Source organism: Homalodisca vitripennis, chromosome 1, assembly GCF_021130785.1.
Source record: "Homalodisca vitripennis isolate AUS2020 chromosome 1, UT_GWSS_2.1, whole genome shotgun sequence".
NCBI classification, from domain to species: domain Eukaryota; kingdom Metazoa; phylum Arthropoda; class Insecta; order Hemiptera; family Cicadellidae; genus Homalodisca; species Homalodisca vitripennis.
The window spans coordinates 87147535-87170646 of NC_060207.1; the positions used below are offsets into that span (position 1 = coordinate 87147535).

General features: G+C 31.9%; 1 protein-coding gene across 1 annotated transcript; it reads left to right on the forward strand.

The window, feature by feature from the left end:
- Positions 1-6279: 6279 nt before the first annotated feature.
- Positions 6280-22721, forward strand: LOC124366073 (flap endonuclease 1). The gene is made up of 8 exons (XM_046822300.1): positions 6280-6566; positions 9247-9349; positions 11920-12086; positions 12292-12401; positions 15497-15700; positions 17077-17295; positions 19611-19799; positions 22338-22721. The coding sequence occupies exons 1-8, from the start codon at positions 6485-6487 to the stop codon at positions 22410-22412; spliced, it is 1149 nt and encodes a 382-aa protein (XP_046678256.1). The 5' UTR covers positions 6280-6484; the 3' UTR covers positions 22413-22721.
- The last annotated feature ends 391 nt before the right edge of the window (positions 22722-23112 follow it).

The window sequence follows — 23112 nt, forward strand, 5'->3', positions numbered from 1 at the left end:
ATAGCTACATAGCTACGTTATATGAAGATAACGTTATTGGGAAACTTAACACCAAAGCATGATGCAGACACCTTTACAGAGTTCTTTGCCATTACAGTGTCACATTTTTAACTTTATTGAGCTTGTTTCCACTATTGTGCCATTAGAAAATGTTGTGTGCAAACCATTTACATAATATAGTAATTTTTCTAACACATTGCATCTAAAAACTAGACGCCACGTGATTTGCGTTTCTACATATAAAACTGTTCACTAAAAATGACTTTCATCTTTTATATCGACAACAACGAAAATACACCATTATGGTGCTTTTAAACCAAACTGCAACTTTGGAAATTCATAATTCAAAAAAAGTTTCTGATCCGATTAAAACCAAATTTATATACAAGATGTATATAAAACTGTACTGTAATTGAGTATGTAATTTTAGAATTTATAATACTATACAAATAAAGTTGTTTTTAAATTACCATCTTATCTTTTATTCTTGACAGGGTGGTTCACAACATTCGGCACTGGTCACGTTATGGAGCTAAGAGTCATTATCTTGAACGTGAAATTTTGTAAACCACTACTTAAAACGTTTAAGGTTTAACACATATTACATTGAGCAGGTTTTGTTAATTTAGCGGTAACTGATCGTTTTAACGCGCAAATCGCCAGATTGCGTTCAGGGCTGTATTGCCTCGTGACTACGTATGACAACAAAATAACACAATACAGAACTGCTCATATCTGGGAAACTCAGTCACTACTGTGACAATTTATCACGTAGGGACTACTAAAACACATACTTTATACCGAATACTCGTCTGTCCCGAAAATAGGTACAAGTTACCGCAAACAAAAGTACCCGGTACACGTTAATGCTAAAGATATTTTTTCTTTACTTTTACACGTTTACTGCCGTTAATAGTACAAATTAATCGGACTCGTTTAGCAATAACAGTAGCTGGAACATGTAACTGTACCATTTTAGAAGTACTCAGTAACACACGATTCTAAACAAGTACGAGTACATTGCACGCTTACCGTCGTTCCTGGTATTACCAGTAACAGTACTCGAACATCTAACTGTACCATTTTATGATTACTCTGTTGCGTACGATTCTAAATCAGTACGAGTACATTTTGTGCTCGGTTACTGAAAATACCAAATACAGGTAGAAACCACAAGAAATACTTCACTTTCGTAGTGACGGTAATATTCAAATGTTTACTATTTTGAACAAACTTGAAATATTATATTAATTGTAATGCCGTGTATTTCGCAAATTAAAATGTATATAAAGTTTGATTTATTAATTTATTTTGACTGGTTTCAAAGTTATTGTTCTTTTATAATTGTTATTTTTACCTTAATAAAAGACAATAAAAAAGGCAATCGATTATTTTGAAATAAAATGCTCTTGGGGGGCCGGGCCGATTCGTCCCTGAGAGTAGGTACATCTCTTCAAACTCATGCTAGATTAGTAATTTATTGTAATTAAATTATTTCTAACTTTCGGTCTTAGATTACAACAAGTTAGGAGTGCACCAAACCATGTGTTGCGTAACAGATTTCACTGACTTCTCATGCAGTTTGTAGCTTATTACATGTGTTACTGTGTTGCATGTTAAAACGCCATATGATTGTACTCATAAGACCAATGTAACAATTTTCGTTCAGCTCAGCCAAATCCCATAAGTAATGTCATGCACCATCATTGAACTCTGTATTGACTATATAAATATGAAGCTTGATGCAAAATTTCAAGTCTGTAGTTCTGTTCGTTTTCGAGAAATACCAACAGATAGGTAGACAGACAGAAACGTAATTTATCCAATCTCTAGAATAATAGGCTTCGCTAACGCTTAGCCAAATGTATAATAATATATTCGTATATCGTTTTAAGTATAACAAATATAACACTAACACATAGCAAGAATAACAAAAATATGTGAAACGTATAGTAGTTATAAATAAGGTAATTATAATGTAAAGTAGTAAGAAACATAATAAATGACATAATTCGTGAAGAAGATGTTTAAAAACATGTCTAATAACTGGGCAAAGATGGATCATGTAAGACACAATATTATGTCAGTTCCTAGTGCAGGCTCAGTGTGGTGAGACATTACTTGAATGTGGTTCATAAGGAATTGAAGAATTCTAAGTCTAGAACGCTTGGGTATGGCGTTTCCAGTCTTCCACGACCTACACAAAATTTAGCTGTCTAAGTATGTGCTAGAAACTGAGAATTTGTTTAGTAAAGCTGTATATTTCGCGCCGGCAGGAAATCTGAAGTGGATAGGCCTACGCTTTAAGAGATCGGTGCAATCAAGCTTGACAGTGTAGAAAGGGAACACTTGGATAGATTACATGTCTTCGAGAGAAGGAAGATGGAGAATTTTGGCTATCCCCTGAGTGCGTACAATGAGAAATCTGTAAACTGAACAGCTAAATAATACAACCATCTAACAAATGCATGATTCTACTCGGCCAAAATATAAAATTAAAAATTTTAGTTTTGGGAGTTAAAATATACGTACACTTATTTAGAGATAATAAGATTTTACTCGTATTATTCACTTCCCTGCGACGACCCTAAGACTAATGAAAACTCCGGTTGCCTTAGCGGCGCTGCTTATTTGGCATGGAGGCCAAGTTCGCACTTGGAAGGTAAACCTGGGCAGTATTGATTAGAACTCTTTCATTAACTTACTCGATTAGAATCAAATTTCATTTTGTTGTAAACATATTTACCAATTCCATAGAATTCACTATAAATGAAATTAGACATAAGTTTAATCTAGTATTATCCACTACCTCATTGGTAACTTGAGATAAAATCAATGTTAATAATATCAATATCAATTAATAAAATCAATTTTAAACAAGGTGTTAAGCAAGGGACCAAATCAGGAGAATTTTGATAGGGTGAGCGTTAGCGAAGCTTGACACTGGTGCTTGACAAATTTCTCTTCTATAGGTCTGCCTGCACGTTATGTTGAAAACGAATTTAGTTATAGACTTGACATTTTGTATGAATCTTTAATCATGTAAAAACATCATCAAGTATGAAAATCTGCAGGATATTTCGAGAACGAAATAAGCTATAGACTTTATATAGTTTCAAGAAGCTTCGTGTCTATATAGATAGATCGAGTTAAATTAAGTTCCTAGTGACTCTATGGGATTTAGCTGGTTCCGCAGAATATATCGAAAACGGGTTAAGTTGTACACATAAATGTTTGCATGAACATTCATTTGTACATAAACAAAGCCTAGCACATATGGAACTTGCATAATTTTTCTGATATATGTTTCTCTTTCGGCGGGGGACAGCAGAAAAAACTCTCTTTTCTATTCTACAGGGTGTCCAGCAACCATTCGAACAAACTTTGCCACATTGTTCAGCAGGCCAAAACTAACAAATAATGCAATATAACAGGTGCAATATATTAACATTTTTTTAAGATTTAAAAACCAGGATTCACAATTGGTTAAGAACTTTTTTTAAATTTACCTTAAAACAGATTTAAAAAATAAATATTAAATTTCAGGTTATAATATTGTTCACTATTTTAATAAAGAACCTTAAAAAGTTTATTCGTAAAAATCCACTACATTGTTGTATGTACTTGCAATGCATGGATTTAACCTGTTTTTACGTTTGGTGCTATAACTCAGTTATTTGTTATTCAATCTTTTTGAAACAAAAATTGTTGAATTGGTAATAAAATACGCTAAAAAAAGTTATCCTGGTGAATTTGTTGTCAAAGTAGCCGTTTCAAAGCTCATACAATTTGAAAATTTTGAACGGCCGCCATTTTGAAATGCAATGAGATATTTGTTTTATTTTTTCACTGAAAAGGACCAACACTAGGTTAACATAACTGTCAAGTTTGAATTCTGTATCTTAAGTGGTTTTTGAGTAGTAATTTTTTCCCCAAACACATACAGACAGACAGACAGACGCTAAGCGAAGCGAAATAGGGCACCTGTTATATTGCATTATTTGTTAGTTTTGGTCTGCTGAACAATGTGGCAAAGTTTGTTCGAATGGTTGCTGGACACCCTGTATATCTGTCCGCTTTCTGTTTGCCTGTGCACTAAATATCATTAGAACAAACTTAGTTAAGGATTTGAAATTCTGCATGAAACTTGAGTGAAGCCTTCTACGCGACACTCAAAGTGGCATGCACCTACCTTGTATAAGATTAGGCAAAGTAAATCAATTCGTTAGTTCATCGCTATATATCATAAGGAACCTAGGTTCAAGCACTTCATTATAAGTCTTGGTAAGCACATGTATTATGGTTGAAAAAGCAGTTTTGTATCTATACAGTGTCTGGTAATAAAATCTGTTTGCCTACTCGAAGGATTTTTGTTCCACATTGTCCGAACATCCTACATTTGTAACAATTACTTTTTCTCAACCAACAGACCATTCCCTACTCATCAAAATATGAATTATTGTGTTTGGCATCCACTTAATTAAATCTTGCTATTAGCACTCTTACTCTTTTAAAACAAGATGTAGACTTTATGAATGTTTGCTTGGTATAAATTCTGCACATATGTCGAAACTAATTTAAATTTTTTTTCTCGTCTGTTGTTTTATTTTTCTTCTAAAAATTGTAAATATAAGTACGTATACTATGTGAGAAATGTTAAGTTGAACTGCAGTACCACCTATTATAGGAATATAATCTGTACATATATTAGTTATTTTATAAGTAAACCAAGCGCCACAGAGAGTGTCTTTGGATGTATCGAGACTGGACTCATTTATCATTTTTGTACTGTGTATTTGTATAATTAGTTTAAGGATGTTGTAAATTTGTTTATATTTAATAATTCTCACTGGCCACACATACTTGTAACTGTGGTCAGTTATTTCCAAGGACATATTATGTTATATTCATGTAAATTAACGAATGGAAAATAAAATTATTATTATTATTGTTATTATATCAGAAGTATATCAGAAGTTATAACATAAATATTACTTGTACTTGTACCAAAACTATTTTCAGCTGTTACGAAGTTTCGATGGGTGGTCGTAAAGAACCAGGATTTATTTTAATGTTAGTTAATATATATTACAAAAATAACTATTGCGGATAGGTCGTAAGAATGGAAGGGGGTGGGTGGAGGGTGGCCGATTGGGGACACAAAAATTAGGTCTTGCACAAGTTTCTATCTCGGATTGCTCCTGATTGTGGCGGTACCTTTAATGGCACATTAGCGGCGATGAACGAAATACATTTCTACGGATAGTCTCCATTACTAAAAGGTCCGTATTTTAAAGGGCCTAATCACTACTACATCTGGCAATCAGCGCGAGCTCGAAAAACAACAACTTTAAAGACCAAACTAGTATTGTAAACTCATCTAATCATAACTTGTTACTACATTGCAAAGTAAGTCCTAACGGTGTAGAAAAAATCGAATTTGAAAATAACTCCAACAAACTTAATCAAACGTTCTACAATTATAATAACTCATGTAAACAAGATACAACTTTCATTATTAAGTTATAAAAACTAACTTAAACCTATCTTCAACATATCGTAAATACATAAGCACCTGGTAAAGCCCGATAACATCTGAATATCAGTTTCCTCATTTATAAACAACATTTTACCACTCGGTAAACTTACAGTCTAACTCTTACAAACACAATTAAAACCGTATTAAAGTTGAATGCGTGGTATTAGAGTAATAAACATCATGGTTATTTACAATCAAAGCAGTACACGAGACGCTATTTGATGGAGCTGTACTTTGCCGCCGAAAGCTCGGATAAGCTATCTGATCCATATAATAGACTACTGAAATAACGGATAACGAGAATCACAATACATATGGAACAACAAAATGAAATTTTCATTTGTAATATTAAAAAGCGTCTTCATTTGTTATTTCCATCTCATAAAATCAAACGTAGTTTTGTTCAGGATGACAAGTAGATTATGTTAACGTTGAAATTGTGATCAGAAACTACAACCAATAATGTCATTGAAATCACCATAACATTTACTGATAGAAAGGAGATCGTCACAAGAACCGACAAGACGTAAAAAAATATAAGTAAAACCATTAGTCAAAGGAAGGATACAGTCATTATTAATTGTATTTTTTAAATTATGCTCTTTGGAAAATCATTGCATGTTGTATAATCTTGCTGATGCTTTAATAATCCAAATAAATAACCAAGCTCCATAGTCAAAGTTTAATTGCGCCTTAAATAGTAGGCGAGATGAGAAAAAAATCAAGTAGTAGTTCCCATACTGGCGGGAAACAGGCAATATTGTCCGGTGTTGTTTCTGTTTGTATTGTTAAATAAGGTTATGTTAGTGTAAATTGTAACGAAATCAAAAATACTTTAATTAAAATAAGATAGTTTGAAATTGGAAGGGTATTAATACTTATAGGCAGCGAAGAGAGCATTTGATTACATACTTTTATTCGAACCTTTGTAATAAATTAAACATCATGGGAATTTTGGGATTAGCAAAGTTAATAGCTGATGTATCACCAAATGCCGTAAAAGAAACGGATTTAAAGAGTTATTTTGGTACGTTAATACAATTACTGTAATTATGTTTAACTTTTGCAACATTAAATTATTTTTCTAGTTTTAGTCATAGTACAAACAAGTGTAGATTTTTGGAAGTCAGAGCACGTAGGCCTAGCTCTGGTTTCAATTTTTATTCTTGTATTTTAGGTTTGTATATTTGTACGAACTTAAAAACCCTTAAATTTATCTTCTAAGTAAGTAATTTATACTGTAGATTGCTTTTTACAACTTGGCTGCTGTATTGTAAGCGCCCACCATGACAATCAAATCAACTATCCATTATAAATATCTAAACTGTTGAATATATGAAAATATTTGGCGTATAGATATTCATAATTAATAATTACTAACTGTTTTTATTTTACAGTAAAACAATATTGTTTAATAGGCTGTAATCTTGAAAGCCTATACCGTAGTTCAGTTCAACATTATTGTTCCAAATTAATTTAAAAAAAGTAAATGTATTATGGTATTAGAGTAATGACTTGCGGCGCAAGTATATGTGTTAATTCTGTCACAACATGTCAGACACATTTAGCCTTCAAATAGTAAAAAAGTAACTAAATGTTATACTTTAGTTTTTATATTTTATAAATATGCATATCCTAGATGATAGGTTTTTATTCATCACTAAATTATTACTTTTAATCTATAAAAACATCTAAACTATAGGCTACTATAATTTGTAATACCCTTAACGTAATTTGGTTTCAGTAGTTATATCGAGGATTTGTTACTCACAAATTTCGTTAATGATGAGTATTATTGTCGTGGCAGCCTACAACTTCTCTGAGATTCTATTGAGTGAGACAAGCTGAAATCTGAGTGTTGATGCCATAGCCTAGAGCTAATCAGTTTATTATTTGATTGTTTCAATGTGTACTTATATCAATAGTTTTAGTTCGGTGTTTTTGTGGCCTCATATAGTATTGCAGTCAAATTTGATTTTTTTATGTTGCGTATGATTAAAATACAGTAGACTAGTCTAGGCTTAAGTATTAACTTATTTGAAACTTCAGTGGTAGTAGGCCTATAAATTAGGCTATTTTTAATAATTTTTTAATATATTATCCTTCTGTATAGCCTTTAGTATTGGTTGGTAAACTTTTTGACTCATGGTTACTGTCAACCCTTATTAAAGAGAGAGCCATATTTCTCTGTGCCGTATTTTTTCTAAAAACGCCTAGCAATAAGATTTGAGATGTTCGTGGTACTTTGGTATTATCCTATTTTTGGAATTGTTTTTCTTATTGGGGACCATAACAAAAACATTAAAAATAACGTCTTTATTTGACTTGTCAAAATTATATGTCATTACAATGATCAGTTCTTGTTTTCTGCCTCCCAAAATAAAGCGAAGTAGGCCACTCAGTGCTTATCTGCTTTTTGTTATTACACGATACAAGTAGATTTAGATTATGTTATTATAAATTTGCTACTAATAGTAGGCTTACCAGAGTTAAAGATAATCTTTACAAGCAATCACGTCCCAGATTGTCCAGCTTTTCCGACGTTAGATCAAATTTATCGATCTGGCATGTGATCAGGACCAGACTTTGGCAGCACACAGTGAGGCCAAATGCTTATTTAGCTGCCAAAACCGAAAAATTAAATTATCCCAATTGTGATTTACTTATCATTTTGTGTAAAGAATGATCCGTGTCACTTAAATACGATGTTAAAATGTATCTTTACGGTGTGCATATCCATCTTAGAGAACTACTGAAATAATTCAGGGTACTTTGGGATTATACCGACCACACCAGTATGAAGAACACAAAAATAGAAATTTATAGAAACAAACATGATAGAACGAAAAAACAACTCTTCAATTACAAAATTACAAACTTACAAGCATTTCCAGGTATTGTGATCGGTATTGTTGTCGCTGTTATCTTATCTTTCTCGAGAATCCTGATTACGGCAGGCCGCGCGGCATCACGTGATTTGCACGGTACATCATTGCCTTTCCATTACAATTCAATTTATATTTCTGATTAGCCCCTCTAGAATTTGATATTTTACTGATAGGTACTATCTCGAGGGATGTTTTTCTTTCGTAATTCAGTGAGAGTGATCTACAAGCTGAGGCATTAAATTGAATTACAAATATTATTGGTAATGAGTTAATCTATTAACAACGGTTTAAACATGTTTGTACATAACTTTTATTCATTGAAATGGGGTTGGCTACTTGTATTTGAACAAATTATTCATGTGACAAAAAAGTTAAATACCAAGTATTACACCATTAATTTGGTTATTGATGTTTTTACCAGAAAAAAATTAATGCAGCCCCACTGTGCGATCCTCCCACACTTCTGGTGAAAAAAGAAAAATATCCCTCAAGATAGTACCCAAATTCAAGCTCAGATCACATAAGTGCTCGTAAATGACAACTTTATATTTATAAAACGTATGTATGTAGTCTAATGATGAATAGTAGATAGAGACAGAGTGGTCTCTTTCTCACCTCTTTCAGGAGGCAGAAAACAATAACTGATCGTCATAATGACACATAATTTTCACAGGAAGTTGAATAACCATTCCATCAATAGGCTTACTGAAATCCAAGATACAAAACAACAGTTTATTATGAAAAGGCGCAAGGTTAAAATTTAACTACACTGTTCATTAGTCAAATTCTATGCTTACATAATTCTAATTGTTTCTACAGGCCGAAAAGTTGCCATAGATGCGTCCATGTGCCTATATCAATTTTTAACAGCTGTCAGGTCAGAAGGGGCCCAGCTGACATCCTCAGATGGAGAAACTACCAGGTAAAACAGTCTTGACCATGTTTAGGTTTAGAACCATGGAACTAACTGTTCAGAACTTAGGATAGGTTTTATGTTGTAGGAAATTAGAATCTTCCATTCACTTAAACCTAAAATGATTTTTTTTTGTTTTTTCCATAGTGACAGGATAGACATAACGGATTAAGGGTTAGCTGTATCCTATTGCAATCCATTGAAACAGAGGGAGGGTAGTGAGGCATTATTGGCTCCAGCAATTGCTATCTTGAAAGAAGGTCATCAAATTCAACATCTATTCCTTAATTACAAATTGCCAGTGGATAGTTTAAATCATTATTTTTCCAGTTATTAAAAAGCCACTGATGGACAATTTGACTAACGAGAGCAATAGTTTTATTGTTGGCCGTCACACCACACATTGTTATTTTTTAATGTTTGTCAGTGAGTGTGTTAAGAAAGCCCTTCTTACTCAAGCTATTGCTGTGCTCATCAGTGAATTATGCCCATTGACTTGCAAGGTTTTTGATAGCGATTATCTACACTACATCCATTGGGTTGCCTAGTTAATCTTTTACATGGCATAAATATCTTTAAAACTTATAGTTTCGCACTTAATTACTTTTTAAACAATTTTTTTTCCTTGTTCAAACACCCTATAATAAAATACCAAAATCATAACTGTTCTATAATACTTTAATTTTTTTTAACTAGCAAGTTTTACATATGATTTCCCATTCAATAACAGGTATGTTATAGGCACACCCATTTTTAATGGCTAATAAACACTCCTGAAAATAACTGATAGTCGACTACTGGAATATATTCTCATCTGCTGATCCATTTCAGAATAATTAATCCTCAAGTTCATAGAGCAATGTTTTTGGAGCCCTGAAATTGGAGACTGAAACAGTTGTTACCATTGAAATACACAAATTTCTCTACAAAATTTAATAATATTTAAATTAATAACTCCAACAATTCCAATAACAGTTGCACTATTTTAGGCCAGATTAGTCCATAGTAATCTTTGTGAAGACACTTTTAATTTTTAACAATGAAAAAGTAACTATGATAAAACACACATTCAAAATAATTTTATTTGTTCTATGGTTGAACTGTTACCTTATTGTGAAGAAAGTTGAGATTGGGACATGCAAGGTTTGAATAAGCTTGCAATAAATTAGTTATTTTTAGGCTATCTAATTTTAACATTTAAAGTTTCACTGGATTTATTTAATAAACTTCTGTACAAAATGTTACTCCTTTTACTTTCTTTTACAATTAGTACTTTTTTTAGATATTTTAGTTTATTCTGTAATGGGTGCCATTTTGTAATTTAATTTGCTTATTTGACCAAACTTTTAGATCCTATCAATATAAAGAGTTTACCAAAGTGATACAACCAGAGTGATTTTTTTTTCGAAAAGTTGCCTACACTGCCCTGTAGGATTCCTCCCCTCCTCAACGATACCGGTACGAGATCAGTACTTTGAGAACTGTGCGACAATACGTTTCGTGATAAATTTCAATCCTATCTCCCGCCTATTGCGAAATATGCTGCAACATCTGTTATCCTGTTCGAAAGGGAAAAACTCCAGTTAAGGTTTATATAAGATAGAAATAGCATAAAACCAACCGATGGAGTGGAGAAATTTGCATCCATGGGGTTCATAGCCTCTCAAAATTCTTGCCTGGCCTCCACCTGATTCTGGTCTGTCCAACTTTTATTGGTTTGTCAGCTGTTTTGGGACCCACCTCACAGACAGTTTCTGATATCCTAGGATTTCTGTAATGGTTTCATGTAGCATAGATCTGGAGATTTGCAGAAATACCGCAGAGAGTTATCCACAGTTCACCTGCGATCGTTATGAAGCGCGTTAAAAGGTTCTTTCACAGTTGAAGGTTTTCCGCTCCTCTGTTCATCATACACAGATGTACAATCATTTTTCAATTCACACACCACTTGAAAACACAACTATCTCATCATATGTAGTTTCTACTTCATAAATCTCGATCAGAGTTTTTCCCTTCCAGACGGGATAACGGATGACGTCATGTATTGCACATTTGGTGGGATATTACATTAACATTTTTCACAAAACATATTATTGATTCTGTCTCGTTGCGGAAGGGAGGACTCAGACTACAGGGCAGTGTAGCCAACATGTCAAAAACTCCCTCTGGCCATGAGAGCCTCAATACACTTACTTTCTGGATATGCCAAGTATAGTATGTGCCACATGTATATGAAGGGAAAACATTTTTCTCATATTTTATACGATTTAAATTATTTTTCATACTTTTAAAGGTGTCAAACATTATTGTGGCTGATTTTGTCAATGCCACTAGTGATTATTTTGTTTTTGTTAAATATAATTACACTATTAACTTTTGTTTGAGACAAAATCATGTGGAGAAAGAAGTGGTATAACATGTTACAAAGACTGATGTGATTATTAGTAGGTATTTCAATATTATAATATAGGCTTGGAAGCTTTAAATCAATATTGAAAACATTGATCTGATTATGAAAAAATCAAGTCTCAAACAATATATGGATCTCCTTATAATTGAAATATGATCATGTGTTACAGCCATCTCATGGGAACCTTCTATAGTAACATCCGTTTGTTAGAAAATGGAATCAAACCTATCTACGTGTTTGATGGGAAACCGCCGACACTCAAATCTGGTGAACTAGAGAAGCGTGCAGAACGGCGAGAGGAAGCCAAAAAGCAGCTAGAGCAAGCTGAGAGTACAGGTAATCACTGATTCACCTCTGATTAATAAAACACTGCCAGACTTGTTGTCAGTCACTCAAATTCTGCCTGGCCATACCCAGGCTTTGTAGATTATGTATAATAGACATTGTAGACTGTACCAGTTATCTGTTAGGTGTGCATGTTGCTAAATCGTGATGTGACCTAATTTTATTAATGTATAATTTCTTTTGACATATATTACAGGTGACTTGGAAGCCATGGATAAGTTCAATCGTCGGCTGGTTAAAGTTGGCAAGCAACACGTACAGGAGTGCAAAGAATTGTTGAAGCTTATGGGAATTCCTTATTTAGAGGTTTGCTTTTATATAAAAATATATTAGTGTATATTTAATTGCATAATGATGTAATAAATAACAATGCTGTATGAGTTGTTGCAGTGGCTCGCTGATATTATCTTATGCACTTAGTGATACAACAGTTACAGTGTCTGAGAAAAAAAATAATTTGTGAGTCCAGATTCATTTTAGGAGTTAAAAATTGAACTATTTGATCTCATGGCAAATGGCAAAATAAACAATAAATACAAATTATGGCTGTATCTAATTTATAAAAATATATATATATATATATATATATATATATATTTATCAGTTATATAAAATGTAATATTCAACATTATTTAGTTTAGTAACAGTTGACAGAGTGAAAATAATTGATTTTTTTTTAAGATGCTTATTTTCTTTTTCGTGTACAAACCCGACTCATTTCAAATTGGTTCTACCAACATGGGACACAAAAGACAAGAGACAAACACTTTCAAACTCTTTTGTGTAGTCTCAAATATTTAAAGAGTGATACACTGTATGAAAGAAACTGTATGAACTTTCAACTATTTTATAACCAACTGGAATTAATTTAAAACCAAAATCATTTGCAAGGTGCATGGTTGAAAAATACTGGATTGAACCTGGACAATTTTGAATTAAGTATTACCTACTGCTCTTCTATCCTTTTAAATGTATGTTCTTTCTCACCCCTGCATCATTTTATGACATTATTTATTGTGCAGTAAGTTTCAGTAAGGGTGTTGATAACTTCTATTGCTTTTCATATCACTCCTTGTAGATTCAAATCTTGTTCCTTTTAGTGCTCACATGACTGATAGGAGCTTAAACAGTCACTGGAAGTTAAATCAGGCATTAGGGCATTTGATACAAGACAGGGACGATGTGTAGGAGTTCAGATACTACTCAGGTGGTTAAATTGTGATTTTCTCAAATAATATAATAAGCATTGTAATAAATAAATATGTATAGCTATTTGTGGAATACAGACTAAATTAACAAAAATACCTGTAAATTACAGATGAATTTGATTGGTATTGTATATTACTGAACTGGTACATGTTTCTGAGAGGAAGTAGTACTGAACAGGTAGTTAGGTTCAACAGTTCTGCAATACGTTATTAGTAGAACTACAATGCAATGGGTGAGAAAAGCCCTTTTCTCATCTGTCACATTTTTTACATCTGTCACTAATTCAAATACTTCAACATTAATTAAAAATGGCCGTAGGCCACAGCAACATATGTGATCTATCCAATATGTAAAACATTAAATTTTAAAACATGTTTTAAAATATCTCACCAAAGCATATATTAACCCTTAGGCACATGCACCAGTTTACAGCATAACCACATGCGTGAGGTGGATTAAAGCCCATTTTATTTTCCTTGTAAAATACTGAATTTTTGAACAAAAATTAGTCTTTTATATGTTAAATATACATTAATTCTTTTGAAAATCCATGTATATAAAAAAAAAATTAATCCCAGTTATTTAAATTTATTTCTTTTAAATGTGTTGATTTTTTGGTTAGTAATAATGCTCTTATAATAATTTTTTTGTTTTAATTAAACATAAAACGTAATCTTTTGATGTTGAATGATTGTTTTATATTAGAATATCTCGTGTCAAATATAAACTAAACCAAAGAATCATGCTTGTTTAAATTATTTTAGAAATTTATCTGTTCAAAAAGATGCAAATTTTGTAGTTATTATAATATAAACAATTCATACAAACAGAAAGTCTATTTTATTTCTCAAACCTAATGCCAAATATATAATTATTTACAATTTTAGAAACGCATGTAAATTACGTGTCTTCAGAGCTGCAATATAGGTTGAGAACGTGACTTCCGTTACTCTGTCGCACTCTCTGTGTAGTTCATTTTGCTCTGCTCCTTATACAGTAGTATATTGCAGTTTCAGCATGATGTCTTGGTCTTTCAGTATTTACCATGGGAACAATCTTCACATGTTCTGGTGTTCTTCTTGAATGTCATTGAGCCTCCTAACCTTTTCCTTTACATGGAGAGGTAAGCCTCGAAGAGAACATCTTGATAGCAAGTGTGGCTTTGTTAGCTCTAATCCAAGCTGCTTTAGAAGTACTCTTCTCATGATATTAGTTTCATTTGACTTTTTTTACCTATAGATTATTAGTGCATTGATAGCAGCAACTATCAAACAGATTCCATAGTCTCTATTCCTTCTCGTGTAAAATTATCTATGTTAAAACAAACTTTTTATTTATTGAATAAACACTAGAACTTCATCACAGGTATAAATGTAAAGAAAACAAAATCAACATAAGGGATAAAATAAATGAGAAAAATATTTGTAAAAAATGTTTTTGCTGAACTTAAGTGTAGTCACGTGGGGTCAAACACACTCCAGGCAATGAACAATCGCTTCTTGACAGCAACACAAGTAGGCAAAAATTAGTTGACCTTGACCATTCGTAGGGAAGATGCTGACTGAAAGGTATCCAGTGTTTTTAATTAGACAGCGTTTATTTTATCGTTCTATCAGATAGTAGAGGAGTGCTTGGGTGGAATCCACCCCAGCCTGTGTGCCTGAGGATTAAACATCATTGAGAAAATAGAAATCTTCAAGGATTCTGCTTATCTAGTTACTATCTTATCTTTTAATTGTACAGTTCTATGCTAAAAGTTAACTCAGAGACCAATAGTCCCACCTGAACACTGTCCAAAATATGTGTATTATTTAGATGCTCTGAGTGGCACATTAATACGTTGACTGCTGTTCACATGTTAGTGCCTACTGGATGTTTAAAGTACATTAGATCTCAGATCAACACAGGAGATGTTAATATGTGAGGCATCAGAGGAGTAGGTACATTCTTTTTTAACATAGAAGTAGTGAAATGTTCATTGGTATTATTGTAAGTGCAATAACATTTTATATTGTAGTACAAAAGAATTTGGAAGTTTTCAGTTTAAACAAATAAAATCAGTACATTTGGTAACTTCGGTCAAAATTAAACATGGTAATTCTTTGAAATGTTAATTAATTTAGATTCCAAGAGGTTAATGTTGATAAATTGTAAAATTACATATGAGATCTTACAAGTTGTGGTGTTTTCAGGCTCCAGGAGAAGCAGAGGCGCAATGTGCTGCACTGGTTAAAGCAGGCAAAGTTTACGCCACAGCCACCGAAGATATGGACGCACTCACCTTTGGCTCTAGTGTGCTGTTGCGCCACATCACTTTCAGTGCGGCACGCAAAATACCCATACAGGAGTTCCATTTGGACAAGGTTCTTGTTGGCTTGGAGCTCAATCAGGAAGAGGTTAGTTTTTTTCTTCTGTAGGATTGAATATTAACATTCCATTTAAAGTTCTGTTAGCAGCCTCTTTCTTATGTTTGTATTTTTATTTCATTACTGACTTAGGTTAAGAACAATTATAATTACCATTTTATACATATTTATACACATAAGCCTACATATTTTATCCAAATTTAGAATGATTTCACAGTGTTTAATATTGATTCCATGAACACTTTGTTTAACGCCAGGTCATGCAGGACAATGATTGAGTTTCAATCCAAATTTGTGGACCTTTTATGAACTAAATAGGTGGTAGTTTAGTTTTAAGTCACTCCAGTAACTGTAATCATCATCACTGCATAACTTTTCTGTAGTTTCTGTATATTATTATACACTTATCAAAATTCCATGCATAGAATACATTTGTTAAATAAAATAAGATCTTATTACATAACTTCTTTCATTATTACAATGATAATATTTTAATATAAGGTGTGTCTGGACATAATTATTTTGTTCAGACTCCACCACAGCACTACTGTTCTCATTCCACGATCCAAACTAGTTGGCTGGTTCATTGGCTCTTCCTGACACCGTAAAAACTGATCTGTTTATTGTTCGTTTTTCTGATCATGTACAATGTTTAAAACATTTATTGCCATCAAAACTTTTCAAATTTTGTTATCTGAATTAAAGATAGATGTGTGATAAAAATAAAATTATACGTAATTCAAAATTGAGGGGAAGAATGCTTAATCAAGGGATAATGTTACTCCATTATGAAGCTCAGTACCATGCTGCTGATGACAAAAGATAATTTAACTATTCCTTAAATAAAAGTTCTATCACACACTGTACAGCCTGGCATCCTATTACCTCTTGTTTCAACACATAATCCGCTAATTACATAGTAAATGTTTTTAAATTTACTGTTTGTAAAACACTCAGTAGTGTAAATTATGGCTATTATTTTATGTTATTTTGCGTAAGTTATGCATGCCAATTTACGTGGTAAATATCTGAACAATTTGAAAACTATAGCGAAATAAAGTTTTCTCTGTTTATAACCATAACATTAGGTAGAACATTTTTTTTATTTTTTTCATTCAAAATTGAACTTTTTTCTAGACCCACCTCACAATACACACAATAAATAGCAATAATTGTTACTTTGTGTGTCCTATTGCTATAACTCAAAGTAGATTCTTTTTGTAAATTAATTATTTAAGTTTATAAGCCTAATTAGTTTCTTGCATAAACGGAATGGGACTGAAAATTGATTTTTATCTTTTAGTGGAGTTGTCAATATTTTCATATCATTAGTCCAAAACTCCAGGTCTTGTTATAAAACCCTGTTAAGGTGATTTTTACTGTAACCATAATAAGGTTTTTGACAGTTCATAGATTTGAGTATTCTTCTGGGATGTGACTACTGCGACAGTATTCGGGGCATCGGTCCAAAACGAGCCATGGAACTCATTCAGAAGCATAGGAACATAGAGACTATCTTGGAGAATTTGGACCAGAAGAAATTCACAGTTTCAGAGGATTGGATCTTCAAAGAGGCCAGAAAGCTCTTTGTTAAACCTGAAGTAGCAGATTGTGAGACATTAGAAGTAAGTATTAATTGGTATTCATCAGTTAAAATCTTTATACTATATAGGTGGGGAGAGGAATTTCACATAGTGCTCGATCAGTAGGTTTACTGTTTTTCTAACATCACATCTTGAGTATTATATTAAGCTCATTGTCAGTAAGGGTTAGCACTCATAGGAGTATTTTCTATAGTCTTCAGATGCCACGATTACCTTCGCCTATTTTCTCCTTAGGTTAATAGGTTCGAAAGTCGTGTTTGGCAGGGATCATTGTAGACATATCTAGTGAGTTCAATAGTGATAGTGATCTAGTGATAGTAATAGATAATGGAATGGATAGACAGACTACCTTACCCTGCGCTCTGGTAGCCGTCTATTTCTCCAAACTGTCCATGTTGATTCTCCCAAGTTGCCTAAGATAACTCTTGTCGTGATTTTCTGAAGCATTTGAAGACATGATACCCAAAATTGATAATTCTGTGCTTTAAAACGACAAAATCTTGCACCAAGTATTCACGTACAATAAGAAGACTACGTCGTCCTTCTGAAATATAGCATATCTCAATAATCTTTAAATGTAGCCATTTTGGTAGTGTACATTCTACTTGTGTCTAGTATTTATTGTTTTCTATTTTATGTAAATAAAATGTTTGGAAAAATCATTTGAATACCTCTATTACTTTTGAAGATATAATTTTCCTCTTAAGATATAACTATCTTGATATTCTTAACAGCACAAAAGACAAAACAAAGCATTAAGCCAGACTATAGATAAGCCCCCTGCTCCAGCTCAAATGGTTCCATAATTGTCTGAAGATCCTACTATAGGACAAGATTGTGAGTACCTATGCCCACATCTTGTGATACAGCTCTAAAAACAACATCCACAAGTTAAAAGGAATCCGACAACGAATTGTTGTATATTTTACTATGGCATATGTGATTATTATGCTGTAACTGGATAGACACTTGTTATTAGGTTTAGGCAATGTATATCATAGATGATAGTTCATGCTGAATTTGTTTCTGACACTGCTATACATTGTAAAGATGTTCTGGCAATAAAGAATTTGAATTTGATAAACTTGTGATCTCTCAAAATCCACTTGGCACTTTTAATTCTACCAAAATATTAGCAGTATTAAAGTGAATCATGCTTTCAAACATCTTAGTAACATATTGGATGCAGCAAAAATCTCATGCAACATAAACCTTTGATATTTTTATATTTGTAACAATTAAGTTTAAGCACTGTAGTGTTGTACATCTTACAGTTTAACCATGAAATTATGTGAAAAACTGAACGCTCAAAAACTTTTAGGACTTTATTTCAGAATGGGTTATGTCCGTACTGATAAAACTCTGTGGCAAACCTGGTCCTCACATTTAATCATAACACCACTTGGCTTTATGGAGGCTTGGCCAAGTTTCCAAAGGATAGTTTTTTGTATTAACTTTTGTTCTTGTGTTTACTCATTTGACCTAAAAATCTTGGAGCAAATTAAAATAACTTTAATAGTATTCATATAGTATTTAGTTTAATCTTACTATTCAAAACTATTACTTTTATTCACTATTATTGAAAAAATCACTATCTCGTGGATTGGATCCATATATGGTTGATCATTTACACTACCAACAAAAATCAACCAATAGAGCAACGATCCTTGACACTTCACTCCGATAATGCATGTGGTATACCTGGAGGATGATTGTGCCATAGGTGGACTTCAAACACTACTAGAAGAAGAGGAAATATTTGCAACTTCTAAGCCCAGAGTTGCTGCTTCAACAAGTACCTCATACAATACTGATAGCATAAAGAAAACAGCCAAGAATGATCTCAATAAAATGTTTATTAAGACACCTTTTAAGTGTCTTCCTTTTCTAACAAATTTAATACTTTAAGATTCCATACTCGCTTTGTGTCTTCTTGGATATCAATCTGAATATGCTCTTTAACAATAAACACTCAGGCCCATCTTTGTTGTTAAGTTATTTTGCAGTTATAAGTTGTATGGCCTGGTAACCCACCTAGTTTGGCCTATTGTGTCAGGCTTGTATTCCCTCCACTATAATGATCTGGTTTAGCTTAGTTAACAGCTACACCAACCAGGAGGTAAAGATAGCTAAGCCTGGTTCTTATTTAAGACTAGTCTGTAACAAGACTGCAAAAACTAACATTGCTCAAAAAAAAGGACTAACAAGGTTACTTATATTGTAACCTGTTTGTGACCAATTACAGCTTCTTAAGGTAATAAACATTTTTATTGTAATTGAATTTTATGGACATTTTAAAAATAAGTCCTAATTTTATTTCTTTATGTTGCTTAAAGTTCAAATGGGTAGAACCAGATGAAGAAGGACTTGTCAAATATCTCTGTGGTGACAAGCAGTTCAACGAAGAACGAGTTCGGAATGGTGTTAAAAAGTTGTTGAAATCTCGAAGTAATTCAACACAAGGCAGACTGGATTCTTTCTTCAAAGTGTTGCCTGCCACTCCTAACTCAAGTGTAAAACGTAAAGTAAGTAGTTTTTTGTAATCCATTGAAGTACAATCTCATGAAATTGATCATTTTATATTCCTATTTTAGAAACTTAAATTTGAAATATTGTCATTCCATTTTCTTGAGTCAGACACATAAACAATAGTTATATTACCTTCCAATTAGTTAAAGCGATTGAAAGTTTCCACTTTCAGCCAAATAATCGGCCTGTATATGGATAGGTTTTGCTGATTTAACATTTATTTACAAGTTCTTTTTTTGTTATTCTTTTAAATTGGAAGGCAAGTGCTTATAACATTTCAAAATAATGAAGTTGGGAGTTTTTATAAAGCTCTTTTTATGTGTTTGTAGGATATTTTCTCTTCTGGTATTATAACAATGAATACCTTTCGGTCTGCCAAAACGGTTTACGTTTAAAATTTAGAATAGTTTTTAACAAGAATCTCTCATGTTAAGCTTTAAAATGATTCTTAATGCAGTATTCTGTAAATGTAAGGTTCAATCCAATTTTGATTTGGATAAACTTTCATACATCTCACTTTTGTAAAAGAAATATGAGGCTGTTTTTGACCATATAATTTTTTTAATTAATATTACATACTTTCTCAGAGCAAAAAGTCCTGTTCTAATTTTTCAGTATAGTTTTTCATTATGTAAACTAAAATTTAAGTGCAAAAAATTCAGCTTGAGATTTTAGTTCCTTACCTGATTAAAATGATATTGTTACATATACATTTTTGACAGTACATGCAAAAATTAAAAATTTTTATTTGCTTTGACTTGCCAAAAAGTTATTAAAATCATGCATTAGAGACTGTTCATTCGTTTGTACTACTTGTGAATTTTTGTCATAAAGTAGCGTCCACAAGCTGATAGCGTAAGGACAAATGCATAAATGTAGCCCACATAAGACAGAATGTAAATAAAGTTTTATATTGGTTATATAACATGAAAATAAAAAAAAGATCTCAACTCTGATCCTTGGGGAACTGAGTATTTAATTTCTTAAAAACTGGATTTTATAGTTTGTAATTAATTATTTTGTAGTTTTTGTTTCAACACACTAGTTTTAATTCAACATGTCATGGAAAAAATTTTGGTTTCATATTATTTTTAATCCTTTTGACACCTATACATTCTTTTGACACTGAGGCTCTTTTCACCCTATTCCGATAATAATATTATGTTCATAATATTATATTACAAAATTATGAATAAAATCAACGGAAATGCTTAAAACGTACTTGGAAAGACGATTTCAAAATATTGTGTCCAGTGTTATGTTAAAACTGAATCTAATCCACTGAATCTTCAAATAATTCACAAACCACAGTTAATTAGTACATAATACTGATCACTAAAACTTATTATTGTCGTAGTTTCTGTACAGAAAAACTTAGATAGATAACAAAATTACCATAGTTTTATAAATAATATTTAACGTACAGTTCATATTTTCTATGTTTGTACATCGCCGCATGTCTGTTGTATCTGCACGGTCACTCACATTCAGCGACAAACAAGATTTTCTCTATTTTGTTTTAATTCTTAATTTGTGCAGTTTTATAGAAATATCCTTTATAAGAATATATGTATTTGTAAAGTGTTTTATCATGGCTAAGTGGTTTGGATTTCTGCCTAGCCACTTCTAGCCAGATATGCTTTAACGGTAACAATATAAAACCATTTAGTGTATTATATTCTTAGTTACTATTTATAAATAAAAAGTACAAAAATGAAAGGAAGAGCAATTTATATATATACCAATTTGGAAGGATATTCCTTTTTTCTTCATAGAGTGTGTTCTACTTTAATATCTCTCTGACGATAAAGAGGAATGTCCTTCCAGTGTGGTAAAGACAAGTCTGCTCTTCTTATCATATATAATTTTTTTACTATTTTAACAGTTTCAGTTTAATGTCTATTGACTGAAGTTGGCTATCCAGTATGAGCGAAATATCTCAAGAAGTTTATTATTGTGTAACCAATGGTTAGTCACGGTGTGAACCAGAAGACTTTGATGTTGGTTATCACTTTATTTTTATATGCTAGTTGGCCTCAATTATCAAAAACCCCACATCATAATTATAACTTTTAATTATAAGTTTTATTACAAAATGAGACTGCATTCCAATGTTTTGGACTCCTTGTATGTGTGTTTATATATAAAAGTAAATAGTTTTGTAGTCCCAATTATTTTTATAATATTTTTAGTATACTATCACATTTGTAATACATACAAATTTGTAAATAAATAAAATAATTATTGAAGTTGATACCATTACCCTTTGACCATTCATGGAAAAACCAAGATTACGACTAAGCAACAGTCGCCATGAAGGATGTGCCCTACCCATAATGCTCTTGAAATATCAACCAACTGTTCATATTCCAATAACATGTTGTAACCTAGACAAATAAATCAAAATTATTGTATTTGTATTATAAGTAAAGCTATCTTATGTACTTATGATGTAATGTTTAAGAACTCTGTTTTACTGTAGCAATCAATACACTTCAATAATTATAACCAATTAATAAAATGTTTTGATATAGGCTGAGGATAAACAATCTGCTAGCAAGAAAAAGAAGGCAACTCCAAGTGGAAAGTTCAAGGGGAAAGCCAAATAAAGTACTTCAGATCTGAAAACTTGTGTAAAATGTTAACTGTAAGCTCGAGTATTGATGAGACCAGTAATTCACAAATTATGCATATTTAAACTTAAGAAGTCTGTTTTGGTATTAGTGAAATTTTAATGTGTAGTTGTGTAAGTGACAATTAATAAAAATCTCACTTTGAAAGTTAAAAAAGAACCCTTCAAAATAGGTTTTATTACTGTACATGCAATACATGTTTAACTTAAAACTTGCTTCTATCATAGAAGCATCTGTATTATATTGTTAATTTAGGTTTTTATTAAATATTCCTAATTTTTGTAATTTGTTTTTGTTTGTGTTTTCCTTGAAATTCCATGTTTATGATGAATGGTAGATTGTGGAGATAATCAAATTGAAAACTTAGGATTAAATTAACTGCAATAAAATTTAATAATTGACATAGAAACATTAATAAAAGTTAGCTTAAAATTTTTGATTGTAAGAAATGCAAGAATTTCACTAATTAAATGTATTTAATTGACTTAAATTAATAGTAGCCTGAATAATTAGGTCACTCACATTCATGAGTTACATCAATTTCTTTTAAAACTTGAGGTATACAATGGCAATAAATGAAATATATAATTTATTAACATATAGACAGTAATAACATGTTAGTAATTATTGTAAAACATTATTTAAATAGTCAGTATATTTTTAATTTTAATATAGA